Genomic DNA, 24,554 nt, shown 5'->3' with positions numbered 1-24,554 from the left:
ATAAAGGAGAAATCCTTTCATAAGATAAAGAAAATGAAAGTACAAAAGTGTTATGTTACGAAAATAAAAATGTGATTCATCTCTTTTAAACAATCTCAAAATTTAAATAACGAGAAAATTTTCATTAACTCAAACTCTGCGTAACTATGAAGTGATTCTGATTCAAAATGAAATATATATATATATTATTTTATGGAAAATTTAAATAAATCATGCCATTGAATTCTTTCAAAATTTGAATTAGGAAAATACCTTTTTAAGTAATACTTTTATAGAAAAAAACTTTGAACTCGTTCTCCTGTGCTCTTAATCCATGGAAAAAAAAAAATTAAACTAATCTATGAGCAATTGGCAAGTGTACCTTACAGTCGTGTGCCACCGTGTGTCTGTATCGTACCAGATGGAATGAGAAAAAAGTATAGGGAAGGAAAAAATTTGGAGGAATAAACGTGGGCTGAATGATTAGGCCCATTGGTTTCTGTATGTTGGACTCTAGGAGATGTGAGAGATTTGGCCTATCTTAAAATTTTGTCGAGTCATAAAGTTTAATTAACTGAATTCATGATTGATTTTTGTTATTTTTGGTTTTTTAACAAGAGTACTCTTAACAGGAAATAAAGGATTAATTCTTTGACACAACGAGATGTATTTCAAGACCTCTTCAAACATATATTTTTCTATATACACAAATATGATACTATAGGAAAAAAAAAAAGTTATTTGTCAATCATGTGGTATGTTAATTTTGATGAAAGTGTTATATGGTGAAATATATAATCTTTTGAAATCATTTTCATATTTTGAGCATAAAATTGTTCAGTAACATATAATTCTTGTTATTATATAGTTACATAACACATGTTCACTTTACAACCAATTATAATGGTTGGCAGTGCATTAGCATAACCCATCTCTTCATGGCTCTTTTCACTCCCACAGCTACTCTTCCATTCAAATGTGTAACTGATTCCAACCCTTCAAAGCCAAATCCTCTATTCTCATCCTCACGACCAAAATTGAACACCACACACCTCATATTACAAGTAGGTGATTCTGGCAAGTGGAGGAACATGGTTTCATTTTTCCCAGGTTTTCTCACTAAAGGCAAAGATGTTCAGAGCCTCAAGTTGGAGCTCTTTGAAACAATTGCACCCCTTGATCGAGGTGCCGAGGCTACTCCTGAGAACCAACAACGTGTGGACCAGGTTCAACTGTTCAAGTGAAAACTAGCAACTAACATGTTACATGTTCCGTGCATAATTTAAGTGATTTTGTTTCACTGTCTTTTTTGGTTTCCATGTTAGTGATTATAAGTGGGTGTGGGTCTTATTATCTAGATTGCTAGTAAACTTGAAGCTGTGAATCGTGTTAAGGAGCCTCTCAAGTCTGATTTGCTCAATGGGAAATGGGAGCTTTTGTATACAACATCTCAATCAATTCTGCAAACACAGGTTTGTCTGTAGGGGCTTACAAATTCAGATTCCTTTTGCACCTTTACATTTCCTTGCTGTTCTTCCTGATATACAAAACAAATAAAGGTTTCATGATTAACTTGTATGTGTGTGTTCTAGATTCTGATGAAATTGTGACATAGATAATAAAGGCATTTTTTGTTTTAAGTAAATATAATCAACACCCTCATCAGAATGTGCTAATTAGCTGCATTTTTGTTGTACTGGAAATGTGAATTTTGAGACCACTCCTTGTGGTCTAATTATCTATTTTGAATTTTTTATGACTTGTCAGTTCTCAATGTAGCTGAGGAAAATTTTCATAGTTGGGACCTAGATCAAATCACATCAGTTATGAATGAGTCAATCTTGCTTGATTTATATAGGTCACATCGTTCCTTAGTTGATTTCACTTCAAACAAGAATTACACACAGGAGTCGTTCTTCCTTTTTCTCTTTCTTCACTTGTTAGAATAATATGACTGATTTTGTTGCATCGTTTTCAATTTTATTCATTTACCTAAGTAAAGAGAGAATTAATTGTTGAATTATCTATCCTAGAGACCAAAATTCTTGCGACCAAATGGAAAGATCTATCAGGCAATTAATGTGGATACATTGAGAGCTCAAAATATAGAAACTTGGCCGTTCTACAACCAGGTACTACAGTTCTAAGTTCTAACCACTATTTTAAGTATTTGTTATATGGTTTTTACTTTGTACATACTAGGTAATGCTAATTCTGTCCTATACTTCAGCTATTATTCATGTAATGGCGTTCATGAAGTATATCAACTGGTCATATAGTTGAAGAGAAACTTAATATGGAACGGACTTTTCACATCCCAAAATATGATCAGTTGTGGTTTCTTGTGAAAGTTGTGTAAATTTATGTAGTTGAAATGGGATCAAAATCTGGCCAAGACATGAGTTGTTCACACTTCACTGTTATCTAGAAGAATTCAAGAAACCCTGGGGATTTTCTCAGTGCAACTTATTCTGATATGATTTTGTTTTGAGATGAACATGAGCTTGACAAGTCTAGAGACATCATCTTGGACTCGGTGTTTGAGATAAATGGTTAAGGCATACTTGATATGTACACAGAGTCACACATGTATTTTTACCACTCTAGCACTAAGTTACAAGTGGCACTTCCAGTTACTCTTTGTCCATACATACTACATGCCAGCCAGTGGATCTAAATATTACTTTTTTCAGTTGGGCACTTGAGCTTAAATTTAAGTGGGGATTTCAAGTTTCAACAAAATGGTTTGAGTCCATTCAGTTCAGACTTCAGAGCTTAAGCTGTTTATTTGAATTCTTTCGAGTATGAATGTATGTAGTATCTGCAGCATGGCTTGTTATAATATGTCATTTTAGTGACCAGTTTTAAAGTCTTTGATAAACAAATATTTGGAGCTAACAGTATAAGTTATAGAAGGTAAACAATTGGTCACCATTTACCAGTAATTTGTCTGCTCAACTCCATTAAATTTACAATGCTTTGGAGTCTACATCGTGCCACTATTATTGCAGGCCATTGCGAATTTAGTGCCTCTTAACTCGAGAAGGGTGGCTGTCAAGTTTGACTTCTTCAAGATAGCTAGTCTGGTAGGTGATTTACTACTCGTAATTACTTTTCATATTTGGCCTACGCCTATCTGTCATTATTAAGAAAACTTCTTAAAGACTAATAAATTGTTGAAAACTCCACAATTAGCTGCAATTTCTTACGATGAACTCAAATGCATTTAAATTTAAAACTTGAGAATCTCAAACAAAGGCATAGATGAATCTTGAATTACATTTTATACTTGAAAATATGTATTATGTGTTTGTGCCACTGCCCCACCAGCTATTTTGTAACTTAGGCTAAGAGTGACATTCATTTCAGGCAGTATACTCCAGACTAGTTATTATAGTCTAGCTAATTGATCATGTTGAAGAGTTCCATGGTTTGTGCTTTGATGAATCTGTTTTACTGTTAAAAGAATAAAGTAAATGGTTTTTATTGCACTTGTACAGTAGTAAGATTCTCATGTTCCTTAAACATTCATACCATGATGGTGTTTCGTTCTTTCTATATTCTTCTTCTTCCACTTGTTTTTTGCAATTCGTCAAGTTTTTTTTACTGAGAAATGAGTCTATTATGCTAAGTACAGATACCTATTAAATCACCTGGGAGTGGTCGTGGTCAGTTGGAAATTACTTATTTAGATGAAGATTTACGGTAAGTCAGTGATATAGAATTTACTGTCCTTGTCTCACATGCTCGCCTTTCATTTCACTATTAATGGAAATATAGGATATGGTCAAATATTGGGTTTGCCTGTCACAATTTCAAAGCATACACAAATTCAAAATAGTAATTTTTCATGCATATACAAGGCCGGGGTTAATTCCATGCTGAATTTCTTTCTTATATGCCTGAACCTGACAGAATATCAAGAGGTAATAGAGGTAATCTGTTCATCTTGAAAATGGTGGATCCATCCTATAGAGTCCCTCTTTGACGTGGATTCTCCAAGAATCGTTCGTGGTGTCTTCAATCTTCACTTTTCTGGCATGAAGTAAAGCTATCCCTGAGCCAAAACAAAATTCAAGTCAAGAAGTGGTCCACTTTGTCTGTCTAGAATTTCTGCCAGTTTATGCTTTCTTTCTACTGTATCATGTATATTTTTTTTGTTAAAATTTTAAAACATTTACATATATTAATCGACCCAACTTATGTAATCAAACTAAACTATATTTAAAAATAATGTAAAATCCATTTGATAATATTTAAATGTATATTTCATTTGAATATCAAGTCTTAAGAGTAGATGGACAGAGAACATAATTTCACATGTGCTGTAGAGGCTCCACTCAATCTCTATCTTAGACTTGGTGCAATCTTAATACACCAACAGATTTATATATATAGAATTCTGTGTGACCTTTATAAAGATGGGATGGGACTCAAATAAAGAATAGTTCACTTGATAGAGAATATCCAATCACTGTTTGAAACCTAAGTATTAACAAAGGAAGTTTGGAAGATAATTATAAAGTTGCAAAGTTAGAGAAAAAGGAGGGTGACAATAGTGTAGGTATTGGGCAATAGTTTGAGGCGTTGGGTTTGTAGCCCATTGGGCAATCTTGTTTGAAGTGGGCCTGAAGTCCAATTGAGAATAACGCGTGAGACAGAAACATGCATCGTGGAAATCGGTATAGTAACGAAAAAATCAAAACGTTATATCACCGACCAAACCAACCAACCAAACAGAACATACATAAACAGAAGGAAAAGTGTGTTTGTATCGCAGCGCAGGGTCAGGGATGGGTCCGAGTATCTGTTCCTCCCATGCTTACGCTCACCGTTTCCCCTGCGCAAATCTGAACCCTAATTCCCCTCTTCTCCGTCGCCGCACGCAATTTCTCAGCTTCGCCTCCAATTCTCCGCCACCCCAGCCTCCTCAGGGAGGGGTCGAGAACGATGCCACCGTCAAGAAATCCTTCGCCGTGGCCACCGGCGAGCTTTTCCTGGGGCTGGCGACGCGGCTGATTAAGAGCCGCAACAGGGTAAGCTCCCCTGCTGGCGATTCCGCTTCGGTAGCCATGTTCGAGAATCCTGGGAAAGTGTACGAGAAAGAGAGAATCGGCGCGTTGGTGGAGGATGAGATCGATCCCGACGTGGTTTGGGAGCAGAGAGTGAAAGACGTTGAGGCGGAGCGGAATAGGTATAGCCGCGTCGTCACCACCCCTGGCTTTAGCTTCTCCGCCGCCGGACTTCTCTTCCCCTACCATCTCGGGGTTGCCAAGTTTCTCATTCAAAATGGTTACATCAAGGTCAGTTCATTTTTATATTTTCTTTTCAATTAAGGTGGCAAAGGTAAGACGTAACTTTGCTACAGTATTTAGTTCATGTTGAATTGAAGTTTTACTTCATAATATGCCTTGATATTTAATAAAATCTTTTATTACGCATATAATTGAAGTGAAACTCTAATTCTGATACCAACAACATTGCATGTAAGTATTATCCTTTTATTGTATATATTGGATTTATATATTGTTGAGTGTCTAATATAATGAGAGTGACTATTGTGATGCATGTGCAGGAAACCACACCGTTAGCTGGTTCCTCTGCCGGAGCTATAGTCTGTGCTGTGATTGCTTCTGGCGCAAGTATGGAAGAAGCTCTGCTTGCTACTAAACTATTGGCTGAAGATTGTCGGAATCGGGGGACTGCATTTCGCCTGGGGGTATTCCTCTATTCTCAGACTACTTTGTATGTTTGGTCTTTGTTACTCGTGCTTGTTTATTGTCTTTCTTTCTTGTAACATTTAGATATTATAGATTATTGGTGATTTTCTAAATGATGTTATATGCTACATAGAGTGGTCTGGTGGGCTCGAATGCTGATAATTGCAATGCCTATGTTTGGGTTGGAAATGCTTCATTCTTACAGGGTTTTCTCCACCTTGACCATCTATGTACCTTGCGTGATATGTCTGTTCATTCTCAAAATTCTTATATCTTTGGATTTTATGATTAAAAATAAGGAATTTAGTGATCAAGAATTCCTTCTGCTATATTTAGACAACGACTCTTCTAGTGTGATTTTTTTTTTACTCACTCTAATAATTTTAGATATTCCTTATTCACAAGCTAATTAAGTAATCCAAAACTCCTAAACTCGTGTCTTTTGTCTGGATGGCAGTACTTGATTGGATTTTTATGAATGATCTGTTGCAAGTTTGTAAGCCTTACATTGATCTTTCTCTTGATGTGTGTATTATGTGCTTCCCTAGTTCAGAAACAACTCAATACTTGTTTTTGTGCCGTAAGGCAGTCTCTTCTTTATGAAATAGTTTGTTTGAGGTGCTTGGTGAGCAGTAGGTGTGCCCATTCACTTGGGGAACAATTTCTGCTGTCTAGGTTTGAAGGTTTTCCCAAAAGAAAGAAAAATGCATGTGACAATGTACATTCTATGCATATCTTTGGTGCCTGAGGTTGGAGATTCAAGGGTATCTTGTTTCACCTCAATTTATTATTGGCTAGCATGGTGTATATGGGCCCGTTGGTGTGCACTTCATATAAATACTTATTTGATATTTTTTTCTTCTTTTGTCGTATTATGAATACTCATTATACATATGTTTTCTCTTTCTTTTCAATTCTTTCTACCCCATTTTCTTTCTATCTTACTCTTCATTTTTTTATCTCATCATCCATCACATCTATCACTTTCTCTCCTTACATTTTCTCTTTTCTTCTTATCTCTCTTATTTCACCTCGATGCACAGGCTGTTCTACGTGACATTCTTAACAAGTTTTTGCCGGATGATGTCCATATAAGATCTAATGGGAGAGTTCGAGGTAATACTGAATGTTCAGCACCTCAGTTATTTTTGTCATGGAACTGTCTTGGGCATAGAACAAAACTGGAAATTCTTCTTGTATTTTTCTAGGACTAGTAGAAGTAACTCATGATAAACTTGAAAAAATAGTGTATAGTTGTCTGCAACAATTTATACTTATCGATTAAATTACATTTATAGCCCCAGTTTATAATGTTATCAGAAAAGAAAAGAAGAAAATAAGCTTCTTTTTTTTAAACTATTGGGCCAAAAAGTAAAGATTGAAAATGACCTAACAGTTCTCTTTATTAGTAGTGATGATTTTTCAAGTCTTGTTGTGCCTTACAATGTACCTTCTTTCACAGTTGCTGTGACACAGCTTCTTTGGAGACCCAGAGGTTTATTGGTAGATCAGTTTGATTCCAAGGAAGATCTCATCAATGCAGTTTTTACTTCTTCCTTTATTCCAGGGTGATTTGTTAGTATACTATATTTCCTTGGTTGCATGTGATTTTTTTACTCGTTATAAATTATTAAGTAAATTTAGAACTTACTTATACTCACTCCAGATATCTTGCACCAAGGCCAGCAACAATGTTTCGAAATCGACTATGCATTGATGGGGGTTTGACATTGTTTATGCCACCGACCTCTGCTGCACAAACGGTATTTTTGCTATATACAAATTGTATTATTGATTCAATCGATTGATTATTTGTTGAAACCTCCGTTTAAGTGCACTTTGAGGTTTATGAAAAATGTTGCTTTACTTGTACTTTCTATTAATTTTTGCTGAAATGTACAATCTATTAATTTACTTATATGAAATACTATTATCTAAGGGATTTCTTTCCTTGGAAGACCTTTTTTAATTTCCAGTGAAATTATCTATCCAGGCCAAATTCAGAAATCATTCTAGTTTGCAAGGAAAATATGATTGCATTGCATGCACTACTCGTTTGGTCACTTCTTGGGAGACCTTACAAAGATTGGGATGGTTATTGAGTAAAATTCCCATACAACATTTTTGTTTGGATGCAAAGAGAAAATGAGTGGAGGGAAAATGAAAAGAAAAATTAATTTTCTCTTTTATTGTTTGGATGGAGACAAATGAGAAAAAAATGATCTTGTTAAATGACATTTAAATCTTTGCAATGTAACAAAATATAATTGGGAAAGAAGTATACTTGTCATTTCATTAACTTTTCTCTTCACTACCAGTTTTATCACTTGTCTAGGGAAGAAAATATTTTAATGTGAGCTGCATATTTTTTTTTTTTTTTTTTAAATGTTAGCAACACATTTTTGTCTCTCTCAATTTTATAATTTTCAATAAATATTAACAAAACAAACAGTAGAGTGTGTTAGAAATAGTTTGTTGCTATAACTCCTAATTTTTTTTATTTCTTTACATTCTATTTTCTTCCAAAAGAGTGAAGTTGCATGGGATGGGCTGATTTACTCCAGTTTTTCTCTGTTTACTTCCATCGTTCCAAATGATGACTTAACTAGATAAGCTACCAATATTTGTTGATTAAGGGGTAAACTTCAGTGTGGGAAATGTCATTTTAGGATATTCATATTCCAAGGTACTTTCCAGTTTCAAATCGATCCTTTGGCATTTTCCTCTGTCGATTATCTGCTTGAATGAGCTTTGAAATACTTGAAACCCCGTGATTCCTATTCAATATAACTAATTTGAAGACTTAAGGTAACAACGTGGTGGCTAAAAAAATGATTCTGACTTTCTTGGATCATCTGATAAGAAACGAAAAGTTAGGGTGTTCTGGATAGCAGGATAGTTAACTATACTGAACCTTGGCAGGTTTGAGTGAATGACATGATTGTAAATATTTATTCTTATGCACTCCGATTCATGTGTTTCAATTCAGATGTGACTAAACAGATCTATGATTTATGACGTTTATATATTGTCACGTTTCAAACTGTGACTATTTACCTCTTTCACAGGTTCGTGTTTGTGCATTCCCAGCAAGTCGATTGGGATTGCAAGGGATAGGAATTAGTCCAGACTGCAATCCTGAAAACGTGTGTAGCCCACGACAGGTAACCCTGCATTCTGTGAATTAACATAATAATTTTCTTAGGGGTAAGTAAATTAATATTCTGCATGAATTCATTGCAGCTTTTCAACTGGGCACTTGAACCAGCAGAAGACGCAATTCTTGATCGACTCTTTGAGCTTGGATATCTAGATGCTGCTGTGTGGGCAATGGAAAACCCAGTTGATGTAATCGTTCAAGATGACAGTCCTGCGTTTGGAAGTAGCATTTCAACATAGATTGATGATAGACTTACACAATGAACTGCATAATGATAATTCATTATGTTGATTGAAGATGCACGAGGAAACTACAAACCATTGAATCAATTGTTTCCTTGAAATGGAGCATCAAATTAAGAAGAACTCATAGGGAAAAGTTCTCATAACTATCGAGAGTATTATTCTTGTTTATTCATATTTATTGTATATCGCAATAGAATTAGAGCAAAGAAAGAGAAAAATTGAGTATATGTATTTAAAATTTACTAGTCAGAAGGTTCATGTAGTTTGAAATTTATAGTGAATTATATATAGAATTTATTGCTAGTTTACCTGAGCATGACAATGATATGGTACTTTAGTTACTCGAACGGGATTTTTTTGTTGTATTCAAAAACAAAAGGAAGAATTTTACCTTTTGTTTAAGTCTAAGAAGTCATTTAAATTGAAAATGAGTGATTTGAATTAAAATTTGGTACTAAAGACAGCGAAATCTTACAACATTATTTTTTTAATGTTTTCTCCATTAATGTTGTTTTTTAATTTATAGAATTGTGTTTGACTTAATTTTCTGTTTAAGGAAAGGTGATGTTGTGAAAAACAAGATAAACGCAGACAGAGAGAGATATACTGATGCGGAAACAAATGTGGGATGAAATTTGATTTCTACTTTCTAGCTAGTTTTTTAATAGGAGTATGTTGCTCATTTATAAGCCCAAACCTATAAACTTCAAAAAAATTTGGTTACAAAAAGTGTATGTGATAAACTTACACTGAATGGGGATTTTACTCAAGAAAACTTATTATAAAAATGTTTATAATCCCTTATACTTACATTTTACAACTCATGAGAAGAGAGTTGTTCCCTTTTTTAAAAAGGTAACAGAGGAGACCAACCTTCAATATCAATAATTTTCCCCCACCTTACATTAGTAAAAAGTCACACTCGATACAATTGGATGTTAATTACAACTCAATAATGAAACTATCATAAAAAAGTCCAAATAAAATAATCCTAAATTATTATAAACCCAAAATTTATAATCAACTAAAAAAATTACTTCTAAATTATTGCAAACACAATTTTCATAATTTTTTAATAATAATATTTCTAAATTATTACAAGTCTAGTTTAGATCTTATTGATCAGTAAAATCCAAAATGCCCGATTTAATTTTCTACAGGTTCAATCGACTATGACTGAATTTGTACAAACGTCACCAACATTTTGGCAAAACAAGGTACAAGTGCCCCGCTTGCCATAAATAACCATAAACCATGTTTAAGAATTCATTATTGGTTAATTAGTTACTTCAACATCAACAACATTTTGGCAGATTAGATTTGTTTGTTAATGCCTAGACAGGAATTATACCATACTCTTTAATAATTATAAATGATATGCTGCATATATGTAGTTTCTTCTATTTCACTGATGCAGAAAAAGACTTTTAGTAGTATTTGCATTGAAACAAAAAGTTTGAATTAATAACAGTTAGTTGACAGAGTAATTATAAACTAAGTGGGAGACATGGACAGCACATTTTGCATCCTCCTTTTGCAGCAAGTCAAAAAAGCATAGCGAAAGCGCATGCCAATCATATAGTCAAGGGAAACCAAAGGCACATTTCTGCAACCAGGTGCAACATAAATAATACCCTACAAAGCCAAGTTTCAATATAGCTTCACCTGAATTTTCAATGTCTTACACAAATATAAGCAGATTTTACATGTAAACTTATGCTGACAAAACCAAGGTTGAATTAATAGAAAGTCTTTTATCTTTATTGCAACATAAGCGCCCACCATATCCCCACAGATCGTACAACTCCATGCACGCTGATGCACCCTCTTTCTACAAAAAGCTACTCCTAAATTCAAAATACAATGATACAAAACTTTGTTGTTTCTTCCTCATATTTCTTTATTAATTACAACCTTTCTCTTCAGTAAACTTAAGCCACAATATTTCCATTTCCTTGTGTTTGTGCTTTTCCTTTGCTCTCTAGGGTTTCTCAGAGGTCTTGTTCCATAGACATTTTGGCATTCTGTCCACCTCCATTGATGGCCACATGATGGCAATTTGGAGGTGACCAGTATGCCAAACGGGCTCTGTGTATCTGTCTCTGAGAAACCTCTTTTAGGGCTCAACCATACATTGTAGAAACTTCTTCCAGATCTTTCACTTGAGTTTTCAAAGATATATAATAGAATGCCACTTTTGGTTCCAATGCAAAACAATTTCTTAGACATTTCAGTGTGTGTTTGGTAACACATCTGATGCCACTTGATGTGGATCAAGGAAGCAACTATTAGTTGTTTTTCCATTAAAATTAACATATGATTCTTGCTTGGATGCATCCAATATGCACTTAATATCTAATGTGTCTTGTTTTTGAACATTTTGCAGGTTCATATTAATTAATCAGAAGCACAATGCTTATCCTTCCTTGCTTTGATGAAAACACTTAACTGAAGAAGCAAGATTTTTTTCTTGGCCTGTTTGTTAGTAGACATGATATCATGATTATTTGAAGGTACTTAATTAGTTTTCGTTTTTCATTCAAGTGGAGCTAAGATCGATCTGGGGTGGAATCATTGAATCAACGTGTTGCAGAACCTTATACACTTATATGTTGATCATGCCCTAGTTCTCTTTTGATTACTTTGATTATATTTTATTGATTTTGGTTGGTGCAAGTCAACCACCAAACTGGAACATAAAAAGTGGAGTATGTACTGTTATTATTTTACTTTTCTCTTTTTTGTTACAGGCATAAACTTTTGTCTTTGCTTGTTATGATGGCCAAGTTGTACCTTTTATATACATTTTCAAACTTTAAAGGAATATGGATGATTGCATGTGCCTCCACTTGTTTAACAACCATTGGCTTTGAGGGCTGCGGTTGCAGCATTGGATTCCTGATTCATAGAAACATCAGAACTACACAGAAGTTTTTTGGTATACGCGGACAGTAATCTTTTGTCCATTCCCCCACGAGCAGAACAAATTGACGTGCTTAAAACACCGATAATCATAGAATTAATGAATGAAACTGAAAAATATTAGCAGAGAATTTGTTCTTGTTCCTTCCCCATTTATATATGAATGTAATGTTGTTATTGTTCCTTACTTCCTGCAGCTCAATGAATTGATATTGATCCATTCATAGGAAAATTATCACCATTGACGCTTAACAAAATTTCATATATAATGAATCACCGAAGTCAACTTAGTAGTAATGGGAAGTTGAAATAATATATTCAAAATTTAAATTATGTTGTTGTCATTGTAATTAATATAAAAAAATACAAAATTCTATATAATTTTAATTTCTACGTAACTATTATTGTTCTAGCACTAATATGAGAACGGAAGAGATTCACAGACGCGTTTGTAGATGAACTAATGATAATTATTAGCACAAATGACAGAATTCAGTACACTAAATAATGAGGGCTGAATTTTTCTGTACCAAATTTAGACATCTACGTAGTAAAATATTCTTTTTTAATTTATTTTTTTTTTCAAATATTTTATGTTTTATTATAATGAAAAAGTGTTACAAAGAATATTATGGAAAATGTTACATATATTGTTAGGGTTACACTACTATAAATTCTAAGATAAAAGAAGGAATTATAAAACTGAGAAAATATTCATTCATTCCCTTCCCTTACATCTCTTCTGTCTTTAAATACTTGTAATAACCCTAGAGCTAGGTTACAATATAATGGGCCGGTTGAGACTTTAGGAAAAAGGAAATATTTAGGGCCTCATATATAATCCTGAAACTTAAGTGGCTTTTGGGCCTTTCTAACGGGCCTCGCATTTGGAAGTGTATCAATGCCCATTCCATGAGAATTGTCTTGGTCCTCCAAGACACGTGAAGAATCTGGCAGGTTGGGGGTCTTAGTGGGGTTAGGTGCATTAATTGTTGTAGGTGGGAATTGAGATGGAACGAGTGGTGGAGATTGAGAGTTGAGACCATTGCCACGGATCAAGGGTGCATCTAAGGGTGGAGGATGAATTGTGTCATGTGAGTGGTTGCCAGCTGTGCCCACGTGTTGTGTGGAAGGCGAAGAGCTTGCATGTGAATTGTCAAGTGGCATTTGAAGATCGTTCAAAGCCAAAGCTTCATTTGGAGTCGCAGAAGCTTCTCTCGGAACAAAAGATGAAGGGGTTGTTGATGGGGGTACACCGTGGAAACGCCGGAGCAAGGACACATGGAACACAGGGTGGAGGCGAGCTTGCTCAGGAAGAGCGAGTTCGTAGGCCACCGCTCCGATACGGCGGATGACTTGGAACGGTCCATGATAACGGCGACCCAATTTGTGGGATATGGGCCTAGCTAAGGAGCGTTGGCGGTACGGATGCGTCTTTAAAAGGACCCAGTCACCCACTTCAAAGGTAACGTTGATACGACCCTTATTTGCTTGGTCCCTCATTCGCTGTTGGGTGCGACGCATTTGCTCTTTAATTATGCGCAGGTTCGTGGCGCGATCTTGGAGAAGGGACTCAACAGCCGTGTCTGTAGAAGATTCAAGAATGTAGTCCCGAACTGCCGGCGGAGGGCGACCGTAAAGGGCTTGAAAAGGAGTGGTGCCGATAGCGGAGTGGTACGAAGTATTGTACCAGAACTCCGCCAAATGAAGCACGGAATACCAACGACGGGGAATATCACCTGCAACACAACGTAGATAGGCAGAGAGGGAACGGTTCACGACCTCCGTTTGACCATCAGTTTCTGGATGGTAAGCTGTCGAAAACTTCAAGGTAGTGCCTTGGATCCGAAAGAACTCACGCCAAAACTGGCTGAGGAAGATGGAGTCTCTGTCGGACACTATGGAGCGAGGGGTGCCGTGAAGTCTATAAACGTCGGTGGCAAAACGATTTGCGAGCGCTGCTGCTGAGAACTTGGTAGGAAGCGCCAAGAAGTGCGCGTATTTGGACAAGCGGTCAACAACAACCCAGACCACGGTGTGACCGAAGGATGACGGAAGGTGAGTCACAAAATCCATATTGATATCCTCCCACACCCGTCGAGGTTGAGGTAATGGCTGCAAGAGCCCAGCCTTTTTGTTATGGATTGATTTGTTATGTTGGCAGGATTGGCATTCGCGAATGAAGGTTTTGACATCATGAGACATAGACGGCCATGAGAAGGATCCTGCAAGACGAGCAAGGGTGGCTTTGGACCCTGAATGACCCGCTGAGGGGGTGGCATGAAATTCATGGAGCAACCGTCGACGAAGATGAAGCACATCCGGAACAAAAATACGGTTGCGGTGGAAGATTAGTCCTCTAGTGGCGTGGTAATCGGAATCAGATCCGGGTGAGATGGAGTGTTGCTGCCAACATGCAATACCGGTAGGATCAGATTGGTAAAAGTTCATGAGTTCCTCAATGATAGATGGAATTGGTGTGGAAATGTGGAGGAATAAAGCTTCCGATGCTGAAGGGGCACGAGAGAGAGCATCTGCAACCCGGTTTGATCTTCCAGGTTTGTAATGAATCTCAAATGAAAACCCTTGTAATTTGAATGCCCATCTTTGTTGTTCAGGAGTTTGATAAACCTGTGTTAACATGTGCCTGAGGCTCTGTTGATCTGTAAAAATACGAAAATGATTGCCCAGCAAATATTGACGCCATTTTTTTACAGCTTCAGTGATTGCGTACATCTCTCTAGCGTAGGCTGAGGCAAGCCACATCTTGGCGCACAACTTCTTGCTAAAATATGCAAGGGGATGACCATTCTGCAGAAGAACGGCACCAATGGCTGTTGCGGAGGCATCGGTTTCAAGGTCAAAAGGCTTGGAGAAGTCTGGCAAGGCAAGCACCGACGACGTAGTTAGGGCCCCTTTTAATTTTGTAAATGCATCCTCTGTACTTGAATCCCAATGAAATGGAGTGGTACCACGGAGAATATCAGTGAGGGGTGCGGCTAAAGTAGCATAGTGTCGAATAAAACGACGATAAAATCCAGTGAGGCCCAAAAACCCGCGGAGTGTGGTGAGGGAGTGCGGAGGAGGCCATTCGAAGATGGCTCTGATCTTGTCCGGATCAGGATGAACCCCTTCAGAAGAGATGATATGGCCTAGATACGCAACACTAGGAACAGCAAAGGAGCACTTGACGAATTTAGCATAAAAACAATTAGTACTCAATAATTGTAAAACTGAATCTAAATGAACCAAATGGTCCGCATATGAGGAACTGAAAACCAATATGTCATCAAAAAAAACAAGAACAAAACGACGTAAAAAAGGTCGCAATAGATCATTCATAGCAGCTTGGAAGGTAGAAGGAGCATTGGTAAGCCCAAAAGGCATCACCAAAAACTCATAATGGCCATCATGAGTGCGAAAGGCAGTCTTATGTGTGTCTTCTGGTCGAACCCGGATTTGATGGTAACCGGAGCGTAAGTCAATCTTAGAAAATATAGTAGCGTGACCCAATTCATCTAGTAACTCATCAATGGTGGGAATGGGAAATCAGTCTTTGATTGTAATAGCATTTAAAGCACGGTAATCAACACAAAAACGCCAGGTATTATCTTTTTTTTGCACCAGTATAACCGGGGAAGAAAAAGGGCTATGGCTTGGGGTAATTAGGCCGTCAGAAAGTAAATCAGCCACAATTTGGGAGATAGTTTCTTTTTGAGTGTGTGGGTAACGGTAAGGGCGAACACGAACTGGGCTAGAGTTGGGTAATAATGGTATTGCATGGTCATGGGGGCGAGGTGGGGGAAGGCCCTGGGGTGACTCAAAAACTTTGGAGTGAGTGTGTAATAGTTCCTTAATATCGGGAGACAGGGACTCAAGGGAAGGAGGCAGTGATGGAGTTGGGGTTATGGGATTAGAGGTGAGGATGTGAAGAGATGTAACGGAGTCATGGTGAAGGTAATGGCAAAATTGGTTGAAGGTGGAAGGCATTGGGGTGGAAGAAGTAGACCCGGTGAGGGTGATGGTTGAATCCTTATGGGTAAAGGACATGCACGGAACAGCAAAATCAGAAATGATGGGTCCGAGAGTGCTGAGCCAAGCCATGCCGAGGACCAGATCAGCCCCTTGTATAAGTAAAAGGTAAAATGGGAGGGTAAAGGTGTGAGTTTGAAGGGTAAGGGGAACATTGGGGCAAAAACCATTGCAATAAATGAAGTCACCATTTCCAACCATGACTGGGAAGGTGGGAGTAGGGGAAGTGGGTAAGCCAAGGTGAAGGGCCAGACGAGGTTGCATTATGTTATGTGAACTTCCGGTATCAATTAGAACGGTAACGGAATGGCCAGATATTGAACCGTGAAAGCGAAGAGTTTGAGGGGATTTGGAACCATTAAGGGCTTGTGGAGAAAGTTGGAGATGGATGAGAGGTGGGTCTGTTGGGGAAGAAGGAAGGGGTATGGATGGTGCGGTAGGGGAAGAAAGAGGAAATGCGCAATCCTCCTCATCAACCAAAAGGAGATTAAACTGTTTGGGTTGACAACGGTGACCATTGTGGTATTTTTCATCACAATAATAGAATAAGCCAAGAGTGCGCCGCTCTTGTAGTTGGGAAGGGGTGACTTTCTTAACGGGTAAGGTTGTGGTGGAAGAGGAAAGGGATGGGGAGGGTGTGGTGGTAGGGTTAAAGGAAGGAGAGTGAACTTTGGAAAATGGTCTAGGGTTGGGCTTAGGTTTGGAATCTTTGAGTTTAGCCTCTACCAGTTTAGCAAGTCCCATGGCTTGAGACACATTAAGAGGCCGTAGAAGGGCTAGTTCAACCCGAATCTCTGGAATGAGACCGGAAATAAAGCTGTTAAGAAGAGCTTCAGGTGGCAACCCAAAAACCTTGTTGGAGAGGCGTTCAAAATTAAGTTGGTAATCAGCCAATGACCCTGTTTGGTGCAACTTGAAAAGAGCAGCCATATGATTTTCATAAGTAGAGGGTCCAAATCGTAATTCCAAGGCGCGGGTGAAAGAATCCCAATCATAAAGTTGATTATTCTGATGGAGCCATTTGTACCAAGAAAGGGCATCACCGGTCATATAAAAAGCAACCATGGAGAGACGTTGCTCAGGAGGTGTATGGTGAAATGCAAAAAATTGTTCCGCTTGAAAGAGCCAATCGAGAGGGGAGGAACCATCAAAGGGAAGTAAGTGGAGCTTGGGAAGACGTAAGGGAGGTGGGTGAGGTTGGGAGTGAAACGTAGGAGGTTGTGAATGGTGAAAAGGGTTGGCAGTGGAATGTGAAATATGGGGAGGTGGAAATGGGGTAAAGGCATGGGTAGGGGAAACAAAACCAGGAGGTGTGGAGTTATGGACAGTGCCAGAAGGTGATACCTGGAACACGGTAGGGGAAGCGAACCCCATAGAGCCCAAGGAATCAGCGGTTGTATTCTGTTGGGGTAGGGAGAGGGCGGCCACCTTATCCATCAACGAAGAAAGGGCACCGGTAAGAGCATCATGACGAGTAGTCATGGAAGAATTAAGTTGATCCAATCGTTGCTCTTGCTGGTTTTGGTATTGAAGGAGGTTGTCAGCCATGGCTTGGATGGCCTCTTCCAGGTCTTTGGTGGTTTTAGGAGGCATGAGGGTAAATGAAAGCACCAGATTGTTAGGGTTACACTACTATAAATTCTAAGATAAAAGAAGGAATTATAAAACTGAGAAAATATTCATTCATTCCCTTCCCTTACATCTCTTCTGTCTTTAAATACTTGTAATAACCCTAGAGCTGTTACAATATAATGGGCCGGTTGAGACTTTAGGAAAAAGGAAATATTTAGGGCCTCATATATAATCCTGAAACTTAAGTGGCTTTTGGGCCTTTCTAACGGGCCTCGCATTTGGAAGTGTATCATATAGTGACATATAAAAAGTGTTATTATAGATATAATATGTGTAGTGTATGTATAAATCTATTTGTCATATAACTACACACAATTTTAGTGTTGATTTTGAATGAAATTCAATAACATATAATCTATGCTTACAAATTTTAGCAATATACCAACATGTATTTTATTTATAATATAGGTAAAAGTAATTTTTAGTAACAAATATTGTGTCACTATATAATAAGTGTTATCACATGTCTTTTTTTTTTGTTCGTCCCTGCAGTATCCACCGCTGATAGTAGTGATTCTCCTCGCTACGTTGGAAGCACCTCAAAGGGTGGGATAACTGACCCCAAGATTTAACGCGACTGCATACACAAGACAGGATTCGAACCCTCGACCTTGCTTAAACGTGTTTTTAGTGGAAGTTATTTTTTTTCTTCTCTTTTTCCAATGATCATATTTAGGTTAAAAATTTATGAATCCAATCTCACTATTAAAGAAAGAAATATAAGAAAAGAGTGGTATCAATAAAAATATATATTTTATCTCTCTCTCTGTATATATATATATTCAAAAGTAACATTGAATGACCATTTATTGTAATCTATTACATATAATAAAGGAGATTATCTCATTTGATATAAATATCTTTTAAACGATTTTAATTTTTTAAATAATAAAAAATAATTTTAAAAATTAATCATTCTTACAAAAAAGTCAAACTCAACACTTTTAGGTTTAAAGACCAAATACAACACTAATTAATATATCAAACATTAATAATTTTTAAACAATTTTATTAAATAAACTATAGAGGCATGAAGTACCTCAATCCCACTGGTAAAAATAAAATCTATGAATACAACAATATTGATAAAATATTAAAATTAAATAAATATTATAACCTTAATAAAAGTAAAATCAAAATAAAAAATAAAATGTTTCTATAGTTATAATATAATTTAAAATATCTAAAATAATAGAAAAATATTGTAAAATAAAATAAACTATAAAAAAATGCACATATTATCTCTTAATAATAATAAATATGTAAAACAAAATGAATATCTTTAAAATTTTTATAAATATTATAATAATAATAATAATAAATATAATTAACAAAATTTATAAAAATTAAAAATTCTCAAAAATAAAAAAATTTATACATATTTATGTACGGTCTAATTATTAATATATATGAAATTGTATCTTAATTTTTAGAATTTTGATTTTAATTAATATCTTAATCTTTAAAATAATTATTTGAATGGAATCAGTTGTAACTATATATATAATTCAAATAAAAAAATAATAGTAGATCAATACTATAAATTAAAAAAATTACTACATTGATAATATATTAATAATTTAAAATAACATAAAGTAATCTGTAAAAAAAAGTAGAAAGTAATATTATAAAAAAATAAAAATAAAAACATATTCATACACGTACGAGGAACCAAGTAAAGTTATTAATATATATTTATATGTTTATTTTATGTTTTTCAATTAAAACTTTAGAAATTATAACAATTTTAATAATTTTTAATTAATTAGTATTTTAATAATTAAAAATAAATAGTTATTTAAAAAATTTGAAAAATTATTTAGACTTAAAAAGAGAAGAAAAAAAAGCATTAGAATAAAAAACATAATGATAAAAATTAAAAGAGTTAGTAATAATTTATAAAGACTTAGTTGCACCATTAACAAATATATGATATTTAATTATGTACTAAATGATGTGTCAATTAAATATATGTGGTTGTATACTATTGGACAATAGTAGAGAAAACACCAAACATGTTATATAAAACATGTACCAAAGTAATATGTTCCTCAAATTTAAAGATGGTTAGTAAGAGGGATTTAATCCCTAAATTTGTGAGGGATTTATGAAGGAATTGTAAGATACTTAATATGTAATTTCATACTCCCCTGCTATTTTGCAAAGGATCAACAAGGAATCAAATCTCTAGCTATTTTATAAGAGATTGGTGAGAGATTTGTAAGGGAATTATTACATAACTCACTTACGAGGGAGTTTTAACAAAATACCATCCTCGTTAAATGAAAGGTTCATTTTTTGTTTAAGTAAACAATTTTGCAAGTATTTTGCGAGGTCAATATCCCCTTACTAAATAACTATTGGCTATAACGAGAAGAAAAAATTGGTCGTAAATTAGTTACTAATTAGCAAGGGTTTTGCAAGGAAAATAGTCCTTCACAAATTCATAGTAAAATAGTGAGAGAATAGCAAAGAAAGCAATCTCTCACAAAGGCTTGACGAGGGATTAATGAATTTTTTCTATATTAAATTTAGACTTGTATATAGTAGAATATTCTCTTTTAATTTATTATTTTTTCCAAATATTTTACAAGTATATTCTATTATAATAAAAAGCGAAAGAAATAACAATATAAAAAATGTTATATATAATGACTTATAGTTACATATAATTTTAGTGTTAATTTTGAAGAAAATTCAATAACATATAATTTATGCTTACATATTTTAACAATATATCAACATATATTTTATTTATAATATAGATAAAAATAGTTTTTAATGACAAGTATTATATTACTATATAATGTTTTATGACATGACTTTTTTTTTCTCCAGTGAAAGTTGTTTTTTTTTTCATTGATCATATTGAGATTAAAAATCTATGAATCCAATCTCACTATTAAAGAAAGGAAAATAAGAAAAGAGTGATATCAATAAATAAATATATATATATATATATATATATATATATATATATATTAAAAATAACATTGAATGACCATTGATTTAAAAGTAAAATAGTATTTATATTATCAAAATACACAAAAGTGTTTGTCATCCATTTTAATTAGATATTTTTCGTAGGTTGAGAATAAAATATTTTGTGTATATAATGCAGTTTTTTTTTATGGCTTGTGTATAATATAGTTAAAATCAAAACTTTGATTAATGTATTTTATTTGGATTTGGCTTTTCTAAAATAAGGAGTGTAGTTTAAAGGACAAAGTGCACTCATATTTGTTGATTATATATTAAAAAAAATAAATAATTAAAATTTGTGACAAAATCAATTTTTGTAAAATAAAATAAAAAATTAATTATAATATTAATTAGTAATTATTATTATATTTTATCTTCTAAAGTGCAGTTCCTTCATTTTTAGAGGAACTAGATTTTTTTTAAACTTTGATTAATATTTTAAAAGACTCAATTATATACGGATATTGTTAATCTTATTAAAAAAATAAGACAATTATGAAGAAAAAAAGAAGAAAATAAAATATAGCAGGCCAATAAATTAATTTAAAAAGTATTCATGTAACTACTTTATTCTTATTAGTGAATTGAATAATTTCGTGTTTCTATATTTATTTAAAAATATTAATATTAATTGATATTATGTTTAGTCTTTAAATTTTAAGATTTTTATTCAAGTCTTGAGTTTAATTAATTTTTAATATTATCTTTATTATTTAAAAATTTAAGAATAAAATAATTTAAAAATTGTGTATACGAAAATAAAATATATTTTTTATAATAAGTATAGATACAAATTAACTTGATTGAAAAGAATTATATTTTTTTATTAAAAATAAATAAAATTAAATTGACGTAATGTTTAATAGAGTTAAACATATTAACTGATATACGAGTGTGGTATTTTTTTGTTACAAATAAATTTTTTTATTTTTATATAAAAATTACAATGATAACAGGGATTCGAACTTAGGTTGCCCATATTACATGTTACTCCCAATTACAAATAAGATTCAACATTTTTTATTTATTCAATTAAAATATTAATTGACCTTTAGTTTAAGAGAAAAAAAAATTTGTGCTCATTAAATTCCAATACTTCAAAATCAAAGTTAGTTTCTATATAGAAAAGTGTCATTTTTTTACAAATTTTCCTACACAAAAATATTCGTAGAAAGTTTTTGCGAAATTTCCTGCAAAAAATATTCGCAGAATTTTTTTGTGAATTTTCCTACAAAAAAATATTCGCATAAATTTTTTGCGAATTTTCCTGCAAAAAATAATTTACAGATATTTCTTACGAATTTTGCTACAATTTTAATAATCATGGAAAAAAAATTTCCATGGTAAAAATTTGCAGAAAATATTGTAAAAATTTTATTTTGTTTCTTGCAGATTTTTTTGCAAAAATAAATTCGCAAGTAATGTTTACTAAATGGTAGAAAAATTTTGCAGGTAACTTTTCCTGCGAATTTTCCTGCAAATTTTAATTCGCAGAAAAAATAAAAAAAATATATTTAAATTCATAAGTTTAATATTTTAAAAAATCTTCAAGTCCCACATCGATTGAAAATAAAACAATTAAAGAGTATATAAGTTAGGGCAACACTTACCTTACAAGTTGAATTGTATGGTTGAGTGTTAGGTTTATAATCTACAATCTTAGAATTTAAAAGATTATGTATGAGGCATGAAAATAAAAGATTATGAATTCTTAAAATATAGAATTTATAGTAATTTTTTTAATTTTTTCGTAAAAAATATTCCTGCAGAATTTCTTGCGAAAAAATTTGCAGGAAAGTTTCCTGCGAATTTTTTTTGCAGGAAAATTTCCTGTAAATTTTTTTTGCAGGAAACTTTCCTGCGAATTTTCCTACGAATTTTTTTTTGCAGGAAAATTTCCTACAAATTTTTTTTGCAGGAAACTTTCCTGCGAATTTTTTTCGCAAGAAATTTTGCAGGAAAATTTTCTAAGAATTATAAAATTCACAAAAATATATTATCCACGAAGGTATTACTTGCAAATAAAATTTCACAGAAAATTTTGTAGGAACAACGTTTCCTGCAAAATTTTATGAAAAATTCGCAAGAAAAGTCACATGTAATAAGAGAAATTCTAGTAGTGTATTCATTAATTGAGATATTAAATGTTTCCTTCATCGTGTAATAAATGTTAGACAAAAACAAATTAATTGGTGTAAGAGAATAAAAAAGTAGGTCTTAAAAAATAAGTGTTATTTTAATTTTTGACATAGTATTAATTATTAATTTTTTTTATTTATATCCTTAATAATATTATTTCAAAAATTATTGTGTTATGTCATTTTTAGTTAAAAATATTAATAATAAAGTTAAATATATAAAAAATTATTGTGTTATGTCATTTTAAGATTTTTATACATAGATTAAAGAAAATAAATCATTACTAGAATTTCTCTTATTACATGCGACTTTTCCTGCGAATTTTTCATAAAAATTCACTGGAAACGTTGTTCCTGCAAATTTTCCTGCGAAATTTTATCTGTAGGTAATACCTTCGTGGATAAATTTTTTTTGCAAATTTTAAAATTCGCAAAAACTTTTCCTGCAAAAAAAATTCCCAGAAAAGTTTCCTGCAAAAAAAAATTTGCAGGAAATTTTCCTGCAAAAAAAAAAAATCGCAGGAAAGTTTCCTGCGAATTTTTTCGCAAGAATATTTTTTACAAAAAAAATTAAAGAAATTACTATAAATTATATCAATAATTTTTTAACTTTCAAATGCTCACGATGAATTCATCCGAAGCATTTATTTTCATGCTTCCAACATGTGATACATAATCTTTTAAATTATAAGATTATAGATTATAAGTCTAACCCTCAACCATATAAATCAACTTGTAAGATAAGTGTTGCCCCAACTTATATACTCTTTAATTGCTTTATTTTCAATCAATGTGGGAGTTGAAGTTTTTTTAAAATATTAAAATTATAAATTAAATTTTTTTAAAATTTTTCAGTTGATTAAAATTTGTAGGAAAATCCGCAGGAAAAGTTACCTACAAAACTTTTCTACCATTTAGTAAACATTACTTGCGAATTTATTTTTGCAACAAAATCTGTAAGAAACAAAATAAAATTCTTACAATATTTTCTGCAAATTTTTACCATGGAATTTTTTTTATGATTATTAAAATTGTAGCAAAATTTGTAAGAAATATCTGTAAATTATTTTTCGCAAATAAATTCGCAAAAAATTTATGTGAATATTTTTTTGCAGGAAAATTCGCAAAAAATTTCTGCGAATATTTTTTTGCAAGAAAATTCGTAAAAAATTGCTGCGAATATTTTTTTTCAGGAAAATTTGCAAGAAAATGACATTTTTCTAATAGTGAATGTATCACTTTTAAATATAATTTTATTAAAATAACTCACACAATCTATTAATAAATGCATTAAGTAATATATGAATGAACAAATTAGAAAATAAGTTAATTAATATATTTTAAAAAAAGAGTTTAAAATGTTAAAAATAACATAATTCATTAATTTTTATTAGTTTGTGTAGAATAATTTAGGACAGTACTTATTATAGAAAAATGAGTGATAAATAAATTAAAGGGTGTGTTTGACTTTATAAAACATTTTCTGTTTTTATTTTCAGAAAAAAATTTCATTTTCTAATTTTAAAATTTAGAAAAATGTTTGGCTTGACAATTTTCAAGAAAAGTTCATAAAATTTTTTGGTATAAAATTTACAATCAAAATTACTTTTTATATATGAATTAAAATAATATTTCATTCTTTCCACCTTATCTTATATTTATTCTCACTCTTCACTCATAATAGGTGAATTTCACTCAAAAAAACATGTAAATGAACCTTATATTTTTTATTTGTATCAAATGA

General features: G+C 33.1%; 3 protein-coding genes across 4 annotated transcripts; 2 read left to right on the top strand and 1 right to left on the bottom strand.

The window, feature by feature from the left end:
* Positions 1–856: 856 nt before the first annotated feature.
* LOC109803273 (putative plastid-lipid-associated protein 4, chloroplastic) lies at positions 857–4,234 on the top strand. 2 transcript variants are annotated; one of them, XM_020364778.3, is made up of 6 exons: positions 859–1,205; positions 1,338–1,451; positions 2,013–2,111; positions 2,991–3,065; positions 3,617–3,684; positions 3,895–4,234. In XM_020364778.3, the coding sequence occupies exons 1-6, from the start codon at positions 918–920 to the stop codon at positions 3,965–3,967; spliced, it is 717 nt and encodes a 238-aa protein (XP_020220367.1). In that variant the 5' UTR covers positions 859–917; the 3' UTR covers positions 3,968–4,234. The 2 variants fall into 2 exon arrangements, with proteins under 2 accessions (XP_020220368.1, XP_020220367.1); XM_020364779.3 differs by lacking the exon at positions 3,617–3,684 and having other exon boundaries at positions 857–1,205.
* Positions 4,235–4,382: 148 nt separating this feature from the next.
* Positions 4,383–9,407, top strand: LOC109803272 (uncharacterized). Its single transcript, XM_020364777.3, has 7 exons — positions 4,383–5,282; positions 5,555–5,698; positions 6,743–6,815; positions 7,162–7,267; positions 7,366–7,462; positions 8,768–8,863; positions 8,943–9,407. The coding sequence occupies exons 1-7, from the start codon at positions 4,773–4,775 to the stop codon at positions 9,096–9,098; spliced, it is 1,182 nt and encodes a 393-aa protein (XP_020220366.1). The 5' UTR covers positions 4,383–4,772; the 3' UTR covers positions 9,099–9,407.
* Positions 9,408–15,575: 6,168 nt separating this feature from the next.
* LOC145956237 (uncharacterized) lies at positions 15,576–17,651 on the bottom strand. The gene has a single exon (XM_083071805.1). It carries the CDS (start codon positions 17,649–17,651, stop codon positions 15,576–15,578), a length of 2,076 nt encoding a protein of 691 aa, XP_082927931.1.
* Positions 17,652–24,554: the final 6,903 nt, after the last annotated feature.

Source organism: Cajanus cajan, chromosome 1 (assembly GCF_000230855.2).
Source record: "Cajanus cajan strain Asha chromosome 1, NIPB_CcT2T_4, whole genome shotgun sequence".
Lineage (NCBI taxonomy): Eukaryota > Viridiplantae > Streptophyta > Magnoliopsida > Fabales > Fabaceae > Cajanus > Cajanus cajan.
Note: the sequence above shows the minus strand (reverse complement) of the source record. Positions and strands in the feature narration are given on the sequence as shown.

What these genes read in the sequence shown, in the direction of transcription:
- LOC109803272 (XM_020364777.3), top strand. Translation starts at nt 4,773, where the DNA reads ATGGGTCCGAGTATCTGTTCCTCCCATGCTTACGCTCACCGTTTCCCC. An exon ending in TTCAAAATGGTTACATCAAG is followed by an intron (nt 5,283 to 5,554) that starts GTCAGTTCATTT and finishes ATGCATGTGCAG; the next exon opens with GAAACCACACCGTTAGCTGG. An exon ending in ATCTAATGGGAGAGTTCGAG is followed by an intron (nt 6,816 to 7,161) that starts GTAATACTGAAT and finishes CTTCTTTCACAG; the next exon opens with TTGCTGTGACACAGCTTCTT.
- LOC145956237 (XM_083071805.1), bottom strand. Translation starts at nt 17,651, where the DNA reads ATGCCTCCTAAAACCACCAAAGACCTGGAAGAGGCCATCCAAGCCATG.
- LOC109803273 (XM_020364778.3), top strand. Translation starts at nt 918, where the DNA reads ATGGCTCTTTTCACTCCCACAGCTACTCTTCCATTCAAATGTGTAACT. An exon ending in ACCAACAACGTGTGGACCAG is followed by an intron (nt 1,206 to 1,337) that starts GTTCAACTGTTC and finishes CTTATTATCTAG; the next exon opens with ATTGCTAGTAAACTTGAAGC. An exon ending in TCTTCAAGATAGCTAGTCTG is followed by an intron (nt 3,066 to 3,616) that starts GTAGGTGATTTA and finishes TGCTAAGTACAG; the next exon opens with ATACCTATTAAATCACCTGG.